Below are 13,034 nucleotides of genomic sequence, written 5' to 3'. Positions count from 1 at the left end.
CTGCTAGAATTGGTGATAATGTAGGTAGCATTTTATGTCACAAGTTGCTGGTGAATGCTTTTGGACACCTATCTACCAATAGTTTGCACCTTTTACAGTATATTGCAATTCCTCAGTCACTGGACTATTTTCAGGCCCAAATGTACAATTTAAAGGCTCCAAAGGTATTTCAAATATATCACAGACAATAAAAAAACAATGACATACACAGCTTAGGGTTCCTTAAAGTTTGTTATCTGATGGATCAAATGATGCTTCCCCCCACATATGGTGTTTGTTTTGTTCCGCTTCAGAGAATAAAGTGATACATTCCCCCTGGGGTCTTTTTGTGTTCATGCTGCAATATTGGAAAGTGGGCCAATGCACACACCAACGCAGGGCTGTCCTTATACAGTTGTGTTACAACCTCTTTTTCCCCACTGTGTAGGTAAGCAAATGCCCTGTGCACTGGTCATTATGGGACCGCTTCAGAACTAATGTTAGCCAGTTAACTAGCAACAAAATGAGTCATGGTGTGGTGATTCAGTTCAGTTTTGTTTCAGTCCTCGGTTGGTTTGTGTTTGTTCTCCCCCTCCCCTTTCTGTTTTCTGCTCTCCTGCAGGTATCTGAGTGGCATGAGGTGTGGCTGGCTTCTCCACTCAGCAGGCAAGGCACACCTGACGCCAAACAGTAATCATCTCCTCTATAAGAACCTGGTCTTCACTCTACTACTCTGCCAGATAAATCTGTCATGTGTAGGTAGAATCTCCTCACGCAGCCACGTCGTCCAGCTGGAAAACTTCAGTTTTCCTTGCCAAAACTTCTCGTGTGAAATTTTGTGTTTTCTGGCCAGCCAGCTACCTGCCATCACTGCCTGCTTATTTTTGTGTTTTTGGAACATTAAACTTGTTGAATTTTATTTTATTTTATTTTTTTAAGTTATATTTTCGGGCTTTTATTGTCAACAGAGAGGAAGGTGGATATGGTCAGAAAGGGAGAAAGAGACATCGAGGGTCTGCCACAGGCCGGACGCGAGCCCGGGCTGCCCGCGTGAGAACTGTGCCTCGGTACATGGGGAGACGCGTAGTACTACTGCGCTACCGCCGACCCCTGAGTTGAACTTTTTAAGTCCTGTTGTCAGTCTCTGTAATTTGGGGTCCAACTAACTGAAATCCTAACACATGGAGCATCAAGGAGGTAGAAAGGGCTCATTGAAATTTTGACAGATGAGCATTTTTGTGAGAAGTGAAACAACTTGTGAGAGGGGCTATTTATGCCTGCTGAGCAATGTTGAGAAAAGACCAAGAAACTCTGACAGCTAGCTTTTGTGAGGTTCTGCTTCTGTTGAACTGACTGGAGACGGAAAGTAAAGTTAGACTGTCTGTTTTTTATGCTGGTTATCAGATATAATCCATATTACCTCGTAATAGGCAGTAAACTGGTGGCCGAAGTCATACGTATGTTTTTGGTATAACTTGGGTTCTTATTACTTATGCAAATCAGCACATTTACCAAAATCCATTCCAATACATTATTGATTTAACACTAAGAATCAGGGGAACTAAAGCAATGGTTGAATCAGTAAAACAGAAGGAGCAATTGGAATAGCAGAGATTATGTTTTGTTGTTGGAGCTAAAGTTGACCTCAAAGTGGTCTTTGCCTGAGGTTTGCATGTTTCTTACTCAGAATATTCAGCTTCCAAAGTTTCTTTGTATTCTGAGCGGACTCTATTAGTCGTCAGGCACCTCTTTGCTTGAAATGTTAGAAGGCCACACTTCACTGAACCTTGACTTTAAACAGTCTTTTGATTAGGAAATAAAGACAATATGTTCCCAACTTTGTAGATGAAATTTATCCAATAGTTTTTTTTAATAAATACTTTCAGTAAGAGTAAATTCAAATGTGATCTTAAATCAGTTCAGCTTGAGAAATCAGCCACAGGCACATTTTGAAATCACTAAACCTATTTTGTTTTTTAATGAATAAGTAACACTTTAAACCTCAGGCCTGCATTACATTATGTTCAACAGTGAAACACTATGCTGTGTAGTCTTAGTTGTTGGGGAACTAGAAGAAGACAGAAGCTTTCAGAAGGAGGCTCATCATTTTTATTCAAGTGTGTTATGGCTTCACCCAGGCTGTGTAACCCAGTGAGTCATCCACACCAAATCATGCACACACAGAAAACGTACAAATGTAAAATGTTATGTAAAATGTTCATTTCACTCTGAACGATGTTCAACAATCACTTCTCTGTGTGGTGAAAACAGAGGAGACCCATACTGGAGTGTACTGTACAGACATCAGTTTTAGAATTGTGACAGAGGACATCAGTCGGTACAACATGACCATCAGACCACATGGATGCCAATGAGCCAGGATGTAATCTCCTGTTATAGGATATGATACATATTTGTTCATCAGACCTACAGAAGAACTTATATTGCAAATGATATTTTTCTTAAATAGAAGTTATGAAACACAGCCTTTCTATTGTCTTGTATTACACAGATAGTAGTGCAATTTGTGTCTCTGAGTCCCTGTCATAGGAAAACATGGCACTTTGGCCAGCACATACTGCCACATGCAGTAAAGGACGTCTGGTAGCCAAGCCCAGGTAAGTACAAAGTGCCAGGGAAAAAAACAAAGACAGCCAATAACCATCAGCAAATTAATTTTACGTTTGTGTCGTTTGATGCAACGTGGAAGGAAAAAAAGCGAAATGGTGCGGTGCACGTATGTTGATGGCAATGGTTTGTGTTGCTGTGTCTCTGCACCATCTGTGTTATAGGGTAACATTCAGTCGAGGACCATCAATATGACGTGACATGATGCCAGAAATATCTAAGTAATATGTGTGCATGTGGGACGGCTATGAAAAACGACAGCTCATGAAAAGCAAATGAGTTCCTTTGTTTGCTGCTTCCTATCAAAAATCCATTATGGCTGATACATTCCCCAAAAATGTTACATGGAAAAATTTGACTGTGAAGTAAATGGAAGGCAGACGACACTGATTACCGTCAGTGGCATTATTATAGGTAGATATTGGTTCAAACTCCATCAGTATTAGACATGTTTAAAGGATAATTCCAATTTGTATCAACTTGGGTCTCTTTTTAAACTTCTGCCCAATTTTAGGGAACGAGAATAAAATTGGCCATTACCACCAACGACAATTAGACTTTTGATAAGCTTATTGTCTTACCGGGGCTTTTATTTTATTTTTTTATTTGTTTTCAAAAGTTACCAAATAGGATTAAAACTATTGGATAGGATTATACAAATCAGGTTGTATGAAGAATAAAAAGTAATGTATTCAGATAAGTTCAGCTAATTTAATCCTAGTTTTTGTCCCGGTACAAACTGCAATTTGTGTTGTTTAAAACTTTTGAGTAGTAGGCTACAAGAATAAAAAATCCAGATTATCCTGATCCCAGCAGACAGCTAGATTCGGATTGGATAAGAGGGGAAAATAAGACAGGAAAAATTGAATTGGTCAAATAAAGAAAACCTTTTCAAAAGGTGGTTGATAGTTAAAGACATTTTCTAAAATGAACTTTGCATTAGAATGACATTGTGGCTAACCTACACATAAAGGTTGTTGAAAAATATTAGTATTTTGTCTCCTAAACAGCCTTAAATACAAACAATAGATATTTTATGAAAACACCCTGATGAAACCTTTGTTTTGTGTGGATTTTGGCACCCCCTGTGGACAAAGTATGAAGTGTTACATCCCCTTTAGAGCACAATATATTGGATTCGGTAATCCTAAAATGGGTGTATCACAATAAGCTACAGACAATCAGTTTTTTCTTTCAACAGCCAGCATAAAAGTTGACTTGATTATGTTACCTTGGGTGGGACAAAAAGTTGAATACCATATCCAAATCATCATCATCAGGATAAAACCTTTTGAACAGCCCAACCAAAACTATCAAAGCCCTGATATTTAAGGAACACTGTGCCCAAAGTGGGTCCCAGAAAACAGTTTGGATAATACTTTTGTCTTTAGTTTAGGTTTCGCTTGATGTAAATCTAATCATTGAGTGTGGATGAAGCCGTTGGGATATATTTAGAGTTATTTTAAAAAATCACTCCACTTACATGTCAATTGTCGACAAAGACAATTATGCAGCTTTAAAGACTGGAACATTTGTCCTGAAATTACAAAAAAAAACCTGGGTTTCTGTTTGTGTAAGCATATGGCATTCAAGCAGGAGAGAAAAGCAAATTGCCTTTAATGCTTTTACCACCAGAGGATTTTATACACCAGATGATCTCAAAATAAACTGCAGTATCCATGTTCATCTTAATAATGTAAAATGTCAGGCAATGCAACAGTGTGCTCATCCATGTGTGTTTAAGAGGTTGGGATAACAATAAAGCTTATCTAGCCCATGAATAAGCTGTTTCAGACTTTTGCTTCACAGGACATTCTTATAATGAGGATATATTTATTGTTGGTTTTGGTCTTTTTATGGGGTTTGGTTGTATAAAAATATCCGACATGACATTTAAACCAGTCAGAGCTTGTCTTATAAGCAATGTTGGGGCATTTGCTAATCCAAGCCATTACATCTGAGACTTTAGTATTCTTTTAACAGAGGAGATTGAACGTTAAAAAAAAAAAAGATACCCAAGTTCCTACACATGAATTTGAATTATCTTTTAAATATTTGATTTTGTCTTTTCAGAGGGAGTGAATCTTCTGGCACAGGGTTTGTACAAGGTTATAGAACAAAGGTGTCCGATCAGATGTGACATAGTTTGTATTGACTTAGATGTGTTGATACATTTATCACATCTATGGTGCAATGAGCCCCACAGCCAGACGTCCATAATCATCCAACAGGCTTGCTAAAGCGCAAACAGGTCCGCACCCACAATAGTTAAATGTGCCCACTTCAACAGAAACACTGACTGCTGTTTCTTCAAGGCACGTATGCTAATGTGTAAAAATACATATGCATCTCAGCCATGAAAAGGCCTTTTTATTCCAAAGGTTGTTATAAACATATTTTACAGGATATTTAGATAAGTCGGTATAATTCCAATAATGGAACAATGCTTTTTAGGCCTTATCTCGGACTCCACGCATGGTGATGTTTTTCATGACTGAATAGGATCCCTGGCATTTTAACTCTTGCCAAAACAGAGTGGCATTTGCCTTCAGAGGCATGTTAAGCTTCCAAGGAAATTAATAGAAGTCTGTGAAACACTAAGACACAAAGAATACTGCAGGTAATGAAAGTAAAAAAATTGGTGCAAGAATTGATAAATTAACCATTTGTAGAATGGAAGTCAGTGAGGGAATAAAATAGCTTCCAGCCTTATGAAACTTTTAAAAAAGCCTCTTTTAATATATACTTGACATAGAGTTTAAATCATGCTAATTTAGGAGCTTTGACAGTAAATCTGTTTTCTCTTACATATATCCTTGGGCAATCTGTGACGGAAAGTGTGCATATGGCTTTAAAACAGGTCAATATTAAGCATGTAGCTCCTACAAGTAATGCTTTAATGCAAAGGGAATTTAAGTCAGAAGAAGCACTGACATTTTTGTGATTATTTATCTTGGTCCCACTTCTTAGAAACTTTTGGAAAGGGGGATTTGATAAGTTCATATGTTTGGCCAGCTCCTCTGCATTCATGTTTAAATCGTAAAAAACAGGGGGGCATTCAAAACTGAGGTCAAAAAAAAGATATCAAGTCAGATCAAGTTTTTGCCATTAAGAACATTGTGACTTTGGAAAAACAAAACAGCTGATGTTGTGGATCATTTTTTAAGACGGTGTGCCATAATGAATTTGAAATAATTTCCCCATTCATCATATAAAGGTCATGCACTTATCAAATCTTTTAAAAAGAAATAAAACACCCATATCCCTTTTCTTTACTTATTATCTTACAGAAACTGAAAGGATCATACTGTTGTTATTCAGGTTTTTTTTAATCTGTCATCTTTAACTATCCGCTCGCGTTAATCGCACTCACTAATTCTGCTTCTTTTTATGATGATGCCTTTATCAGGTTGTTTTCCACGAAGGGCTCCAAAGTGCAACCAAATCGCAAGAGCTGTCGGTTTGGCTCTGCACGCTTTTCAGTCACAGTTAACTGTTGTGCTTTCAGTGCTGCGTGGTTGAATGTGTGCAGAATCAGGGTCACCTGCTGCAAGAATCCATCATGTATAATGCAAGACTTTAGCATATGATCATGCACGTCCCCGGATTGAACTTCTTATGAGTTTAGCACGACCTATTTAATTGCAGTTTGAGGTCATACACGTTAACATCCTCCTCCTGAGCCTCTAACTGTTGAACTGTCATGAGAATAGCCACCATGGCACTGAAAGCTGCTTTGAATGTATTTGTAGGCACTAGTATATTTTCAATGTTTACAAATGAACCATCATGATGTCATTTTTATGATAGTGAAACTGTTGACAGGCCAAATGCCTTGCCTCAAGTGAAGCCAAATGATTTAGAGCTCCACCTGCTGACTGGTCGCTGTATTGGTCTTAAAACACACCCCCCTCCTCCTTTGACATGGGTCAAACTTTAAAATTAAATACACATCACATGCATTTTTCGCAAACCCAAATTTGTCCTGAAGTTATTTGATGTGAAATAATTAAAGTTCTATCAGTGTGACATTCTGCTTCAACCCAACACACAAATCTTTTCTGCAAAGACTGTATAGACCTGAGGATTCACATTTGTTTTATTGTTAAGTCAACTTTTTTTGTCAATGGAAGTAGTGTGAAGTCAATATCACATCTCCTCTAGCTGATCCTTATTGCTCATACTCTCGGCTCCATATTGCATGTCAGCACCTGTGACAGGGGACTTAAAGGTGCTTTCAGATAGGATGCATTGTTCATGAAATCCTCAGAGCATGATAGGATTTGGGAGGGTTCAGGCCTCTGGCCGCTTCCAGGCTGAGTAGGGAGCAATTTGAAAGCCTGTTGGGGAGAGTGGCACTAGAATAAGGACAAACTTAAGGCAGTGGATCACACTGACATACCTTCTGAGCAACAAGTCCTCCAACCTATACAACCGTAAAGGTCGTCTGTCACGTAATACGACCCATAGGAGCGTTTCCTAAATTAGCGCGACCGGCGAATGCAGAAATGCCAGTAAATCGTCACCCTGCACTGTTACACTGCTTGATGCGCTTACCAAGGAAAGTAGTAATTAATTATTCTTCTGGGAAAAAAGTTAGCCAGCTTGGACTTGGGTTAGGGTTAGGGGTCAAATGTCATTCGATGAGGAACACACCGGATCAAAGTTCTTTATACATCGGCTAGAGGTCGCTTGAATCTAAAACGTAAATAAAACGTAATTTGACACTTGCAGAAACAACGAGTGGAGTCATTTTTTGGTGGAGGACAGGCTCCTTCTGAGGTGGGTCTTCTTTGTTGTGATCTGATCTTCCCCTCTATTGGTTGCCAGGTGTCCACCCAGAGGGCCTAAGTGTAAATATTTGTAACTTTTGAGCACAAAACCTTGCACTGCGCTCAGCTCAGTACAGCTTGGACAGCACATGTGACTGGGTTTGACAGTGGTGCAAGGCGACCGCATCCTATCTGAAAGCCCCTTTAGGCTTCATCTTTATACAGTTCAGCATTAGGAGGAGGAGCATTGGTCATATACAGTAAATACAGTCTATGGTTTGTCTTTGAAACTGAGAACATTATTCACACTATCATTTTCCTCGGATGTCACACTCAGTGAAGAAAGCTCAGATGCTTAGTGAAATTGTAGAGATGTCTTCAAAGTTGCACATCTTATAAACACAATACATCTGATCAGTGTAAACATCCATGATTTTTTCACTGATACTTAACTTAAAGTACAACGGATGGCTATTGTTGTAAGATAAATCTACATATCAGAAATCAACCATACAACCCCTTTTGCCCATTACCTAACATTACCTGCTGTCTAATGCTAGCATGTGGGTTTTGAAATATGTTGTTTAAGCTTGAAAGATGGCCCATGTTCACTTTGGGGTTTCACTAGTCATTGCTTTGTGAGTTTCTGACCCATACAGAAGTGGGCACATGTTAACAGTTTGTTATATTCCCTTAAATGTATTTAAAACCTGTAGCACAGCAGTACAGCATAATGACATCAACAGAGCTTCCCAACTGAGCATGATGTCAGAGGAAAAGAAGCCGCCATGTGAGCATGATTTATTTATTTTTTTAAGTCTCTTGTGTGTAGCCAACTTAATGGAATACTAAATCACTGAATGACCCCTTTACTGCTTCAGTGCATTCAGGTATTCAGGTTAACTGTGAAAGAAACAGGTGGTCTGTTCAATACTGTAATCCCTGTTTGATGCTCAACATTCTGAAAAAGAAGAGTCTATTTAGAGGGGAGTACACTTTAATGGGACCAGTATTCAAGATGGATGTGAATTGCAGAATAGCAAAACTAGAATAAAAACCAAGTCTGAGGCACCTTATATTGTTTTTAATTATCAAAAATGTGTCAAAATTGCAGAAAAACATGAGAAAAAAAATTGCAGACAGTGTCTCTTCCTTGGTCCCCTCCTTTAGTCTTTGTCTGTTCTCTCTGTCATATGCCTGAGCGGATTTAAGATGTGTAGGGTTTTTTTTTAAAGCTTTGGTGCTTTTAACATTTATAATTATTAAGACAACAGCGATAAATCATCTTTCAACATGTGGTACTAATACATTGTGCAATTGAGAACATGGCCCTCCCTATGCTGTCTTTATGACTGCTAGCATCAGTTTTTTCCAATTTATTTGAATTGACCTCAGCTAATCTAATAAAATGTTTATTTTAAGGGTTTTTATTCCTCTATTTTCTGAAAATAGATGGTAGGTAAAAATCAGTGATGGAGTCGGGACTGACATGCGGGAAGGAGCCAAAGGTCGGATTTGCACCTGGGCTGCCCACTTTTTCAAAGTTGCCTCCGTACTGTACTTGGAGCAAGCTCACTGATTGCTAGGTGCCCCCCCGCTTTTTTATGCTTTGTTGCATTTCAATACTATTATTACTATTACAATGGAATTTGTGTTTTTGTACAATGTGTGGTATAAAAAAGTATCAGTATATAAGAAACGTTGACAACCTAAGACAGTAGTGGGGAGGATGGAGTTTCCTACAGGTTCAGATATTTGTTATTATGAAAAGGCTGTGGGTGAAATTAAAGCATTGTGGTTAGATCAGATTCTATATGAGGTTGAAACATTAATAACAGCAGCATGATCCTTTGAAACAAAGACAAACAGACACCCTGCATACAGCTGTTCTACAAAAGACTAAAGAATGTCACAAACCATGGCACACTCAGTAAATGACATCTAATGCACATGCTAATATTGGCAACAACTTTTGGCTTGATGCGTAGTGAGACCCTTAAATTATATGATTGCTTATAGAAAACATACCTGATGCTTTAAGTCACTTGAAAATCTCTGTCTGCAGTGAGGCAATGGAGTAGTACATAACAGCAAAATTTTCTTCAAGTTAGGGTGAAACAAGCATACTCTCTTTTTGAAAAATAGCATTTTCCCAGTGTGCATCATTTGGTATGAAACCAAAGTTCATATATCAATATTGTACTGTAAATCTGAAAGAAGGATATTCATTAAAGTTTGTGTAAATGGAGAAAATTTCTTGAAAAAATAGACATCCATGCTTCATGCTTTGCATCCTGTTTAGTTCACTCTTGCAGTTCCACGCTGTGTTCATCTGTTCCATGAATTTCTTTATATTACATACAACCAAAAAGGGAAAAAAAGTGCTGAAATTAGATTTGGTAAGGAGCAGCATTGCAATTGTTTGACCTTATCTATAAAATATGGAAACTCATTTGTCCAGTGTGTAAGGGTTTAGATGGATTTCCTTCTCCTCATGAGCTGGTGATTGTCTGAGAAGCTGTGCAGCCCTGGAGACACCGAGCTGATGGGCGAGGGAAGGAAGCTGTTTTTCAAGGTGCTTGGTGAGATCTCCTCGATCCGGTAGGAAACCGAGTGAAAGTACTGATTGGGACTCAGCTGAGAGCTAAATGAGTTCTTATGAGAGAAAGCACAACCCAAGCCTCCCATCCCTCCCCCAGAGCTGCCGAAGTCATGCGAGTGATAATGCATACAGGAGCAGACTGACTGCAAATCAGTCACCTCTGCCCGATATGGTTCACGCCGCCGCCTGCCTCTTGGTAGTGATTCGTCCTGGATGTGGATGATCATGCTGTTTCGGTTTCCTGCTAGTGAAGCCCGTTCTTCTGCATCCCGCCTCTCGTCCTCACTGTTCATAGTCAGGAAGCGGAGCACCACCAGGTTTAAGAACGCCCCGATTACCGTCAGGCCCACCAGGATATACATGAAGCTGAAGGCCACATACAGGGGCTTCTTCTGAAGGGCCCGGTTCTTTTGAAGGGCCACAAAGTCCCCAAAGCCTATAGTTGTTAATGTAATGAAGCAGTAATAATATGACTGAAAGAAGCTCCAGTCTTCGTAATGGGAGAAGGCAGCAGCCCCAATGCACAGAGTGCCAACACAGGAGAAAAACCCAACAGTCACCATGTTCTCCATGGACACGTCGGTGATGCTCATACCGCAGCACTTCTTTATCCGCTTCAGAAGGTACTTGACAAAAGTGTTCATCCTCTCGCCCAGACTTTGGAACATGACAAGAGTCAGAGGGATTCCCAGGACGGCATAAAACATGCAAAAGGCTTTCCCTGCATCGGTCCCAGGCGCTGCATGCCCATAACCTGAGAAGAGAGCAGACAGAGAGAGGAAATTAGTGATGTTGGAACATGTTACCATAGAGCGTGGCATTTATATAGCAGCATTGGTGTCACCAGAGCATCCAGCTTCCAAAAAAGCCTCAGATCAATGTGCGTTTACAAACATGACCAAGCAAGAAATCTTCCCGAAGAGTCCGTGAGCCCTGCCAAAAGACGTTTTGAATAGGTGCACGCTACAAAAATGTGTCCGCTCATTAATCTTATTTGGACTTAAAGATTATGGCAAGCAGGGCGTCCAATTAGTCCAAAGTTTCCGGCAAGGTATAAGAGTTTGGAGGAGGGATTGAAAAGAAGTCATGGGGGAGCCAGTAAGGCTTTTAGCTTAATTAAACTTTATCTTTAGACTACAAGCTGCTGACTCACACACAAACAGTCTACTGAAAAATCAACCTGTGTGGCTAACAATAGAATGTATACATTTAATCAGATGTACTTTTCAAATGCATTATAAATGATTTTATATGCTTTGCATGGTTCTTTCAGTTACTGTAGAGTTACAGTATGAATGAAGCCTTCTGTATTTAAAATTTACAGGGCTGAAAACAGAGAGTCATATTGATTATCTCTCCACCAGCGCAGACCATCACTGTGAGCATTAAACACCAAAATCTTGGCCAAGAAACACCCACCATTAGCTGGCATGTGTAGTACTTCAACAACCACCTCCCATAAGGAGACATAATATTTTTGGTGCAGTGTCGAGCTTTAACTTGTCTATTTCAGACATGTGCAAGTTCTGTGTTTTGAGCTCTCAAATATTGATTCTGTCTTTTCCCATATGGCTACCTACCCACTCGTGCATGTGTTTAGTCATGCACTTAAAAAAAACTAACTCAGCTCTCACCATCAGATTTGCAACCAGAGAACTTTCATTTAAAGTACAATATGCACTATTGGCTGTAGACCTTAAATAAAGACACTTTGTCAGTTGTGTAGTCAAAGGTTCAAATGTCAGTTTTGAGGACTCATATTTAAATATTTGATCCTGAAGGGTTTGCTTAATGTTTCTGTTCGGAGCTGCTGTGATTGAGTTGGTAGAGTTGGTTGTCTCTCAACAGGAAGGTTGAGGGTTCAATCCCCAGAAACATGTCCGAGGCGTCCTTGGACAAAATATTTCACCATGGATTGTTTCTGCTGCTTTGCCAGTAAGTATGCATGTGTATGACAGGGATTAGTGACTTCTGATGGCACAACATAGCAGCCTCTGCTATCAGTGTTTGAATGTGTAGGTGTGACCTGCGGTGTAATAGTTGTCCGAAGACAACAGGCTCAAGTCAGTTTACCCTTTACCATGAATAACCATTAATACGTTAACAACTCTCAGCTGTTTGTTTTGGGGGGTTTTTCAGCTCAAATCTGTTTAGTGAATCAGGCTGTCATTTTCAGAGTTATAAAAGCAACCAAAAACATGACTCCAAAAACATGCTCAAGTTGTATTTTAGGCCTTAATGCTCATAATTGGCTAAAAAACATATGAGAAAGAAAATGAACACAATATCACATAATGTTGCCTGCTGCTATTGACCCCTTCCCCTCTTCTGTGCCAGAAGCCCAGGGGACCTTGCCCTGGAAGCAAAAGCCAGGATCTCAAGTAGACGGCGCTCCTCCAAACTTCAGGTGATCTAGCACTACTATCACCCTACGTCCCAGGCACCCATTCAACACCATCGGACTGTGTCGTCCCTCGAACAACACTCGACAACCAGCCACCACCTTCAGACTGTGCCTTCACCACAACCACCACAGTCCTTATTCATGAACAGCCTGCTCTGATGTCCACCTCAGCGACAGAGAAGAAATCCTGCCTGCATATTATCACACATGCTCTTTTGTAAAGCTACTCGGGATGAATTGGCGTAACACAAAAATGACTGATTTATTGACATGCTAAGCATATTTTTTATTAAATTTCAATTGGATTCAAACCATGACTTATCCTATCATGAGATTGGATATCGCTACATTTAGCCATTTTTTGCATTGTCTATGATTTTTTTTTAAATTACACAACTCAGAGCACTGATAGTCTATGTTGATCCAACAGTTAAATCACTACCCCCCTCAGGTTTCTATCTGCTGGAATAGAGATGATTATCTCTCAGCCAAGTTGAAACTTTGGCTTTGAAGAATCTCCTGAATTTTCAGCTAAATCTGTGATCGAAAGATATCTCACTCTGACAATCGTCAATACTGCAAAAACAAAGAAGTGAAAGTGTAATCCAGTGCTTGTTTCAGTGACTAAATACTTGTTAATGTATTATAA

General features: G+C 39.5%; 1 protein-coding gene across 1 annotated transcript in view; it reads right to left on the bottom strand.

Annotated features, from left to right (window-relative positions):
- Positions 1–8,974: 8,974 nt before the first annotated feature.
- Positions 8,975–13,034, bottom strand: part of kcnk9 (potassium channel, subfamily K, member 9) — a 49,473-nt gene continuing 45,413 nt past the window's right edge. Inside the window, exon 2 of the mRNA XM_079368381.1 lies at positions 8,975–10,735. Coding sequence (XP_079224507.1) covers positions 9,852–10,735 — 884 coding nt within the window. The 3' untranslated portion in view covers positions 8,975–9,851. The remainder of the gene's footprint in view (positions 10,736–13,034) is intronic.

Source organism: Symphodus melops (assembly GCF_947650265.1).
Source record: "Symphodus melops genome assembly, chromosome: 18".
Lineage (NCBI taxonomy): Eukaryota > Metazoa > Chordata > Actinopteri > Labriformes > Labridae > Symphodus > Symphodus melops.
This window is presented reverse-complemented; position numbering and strand designations above follow the sequence as displayed.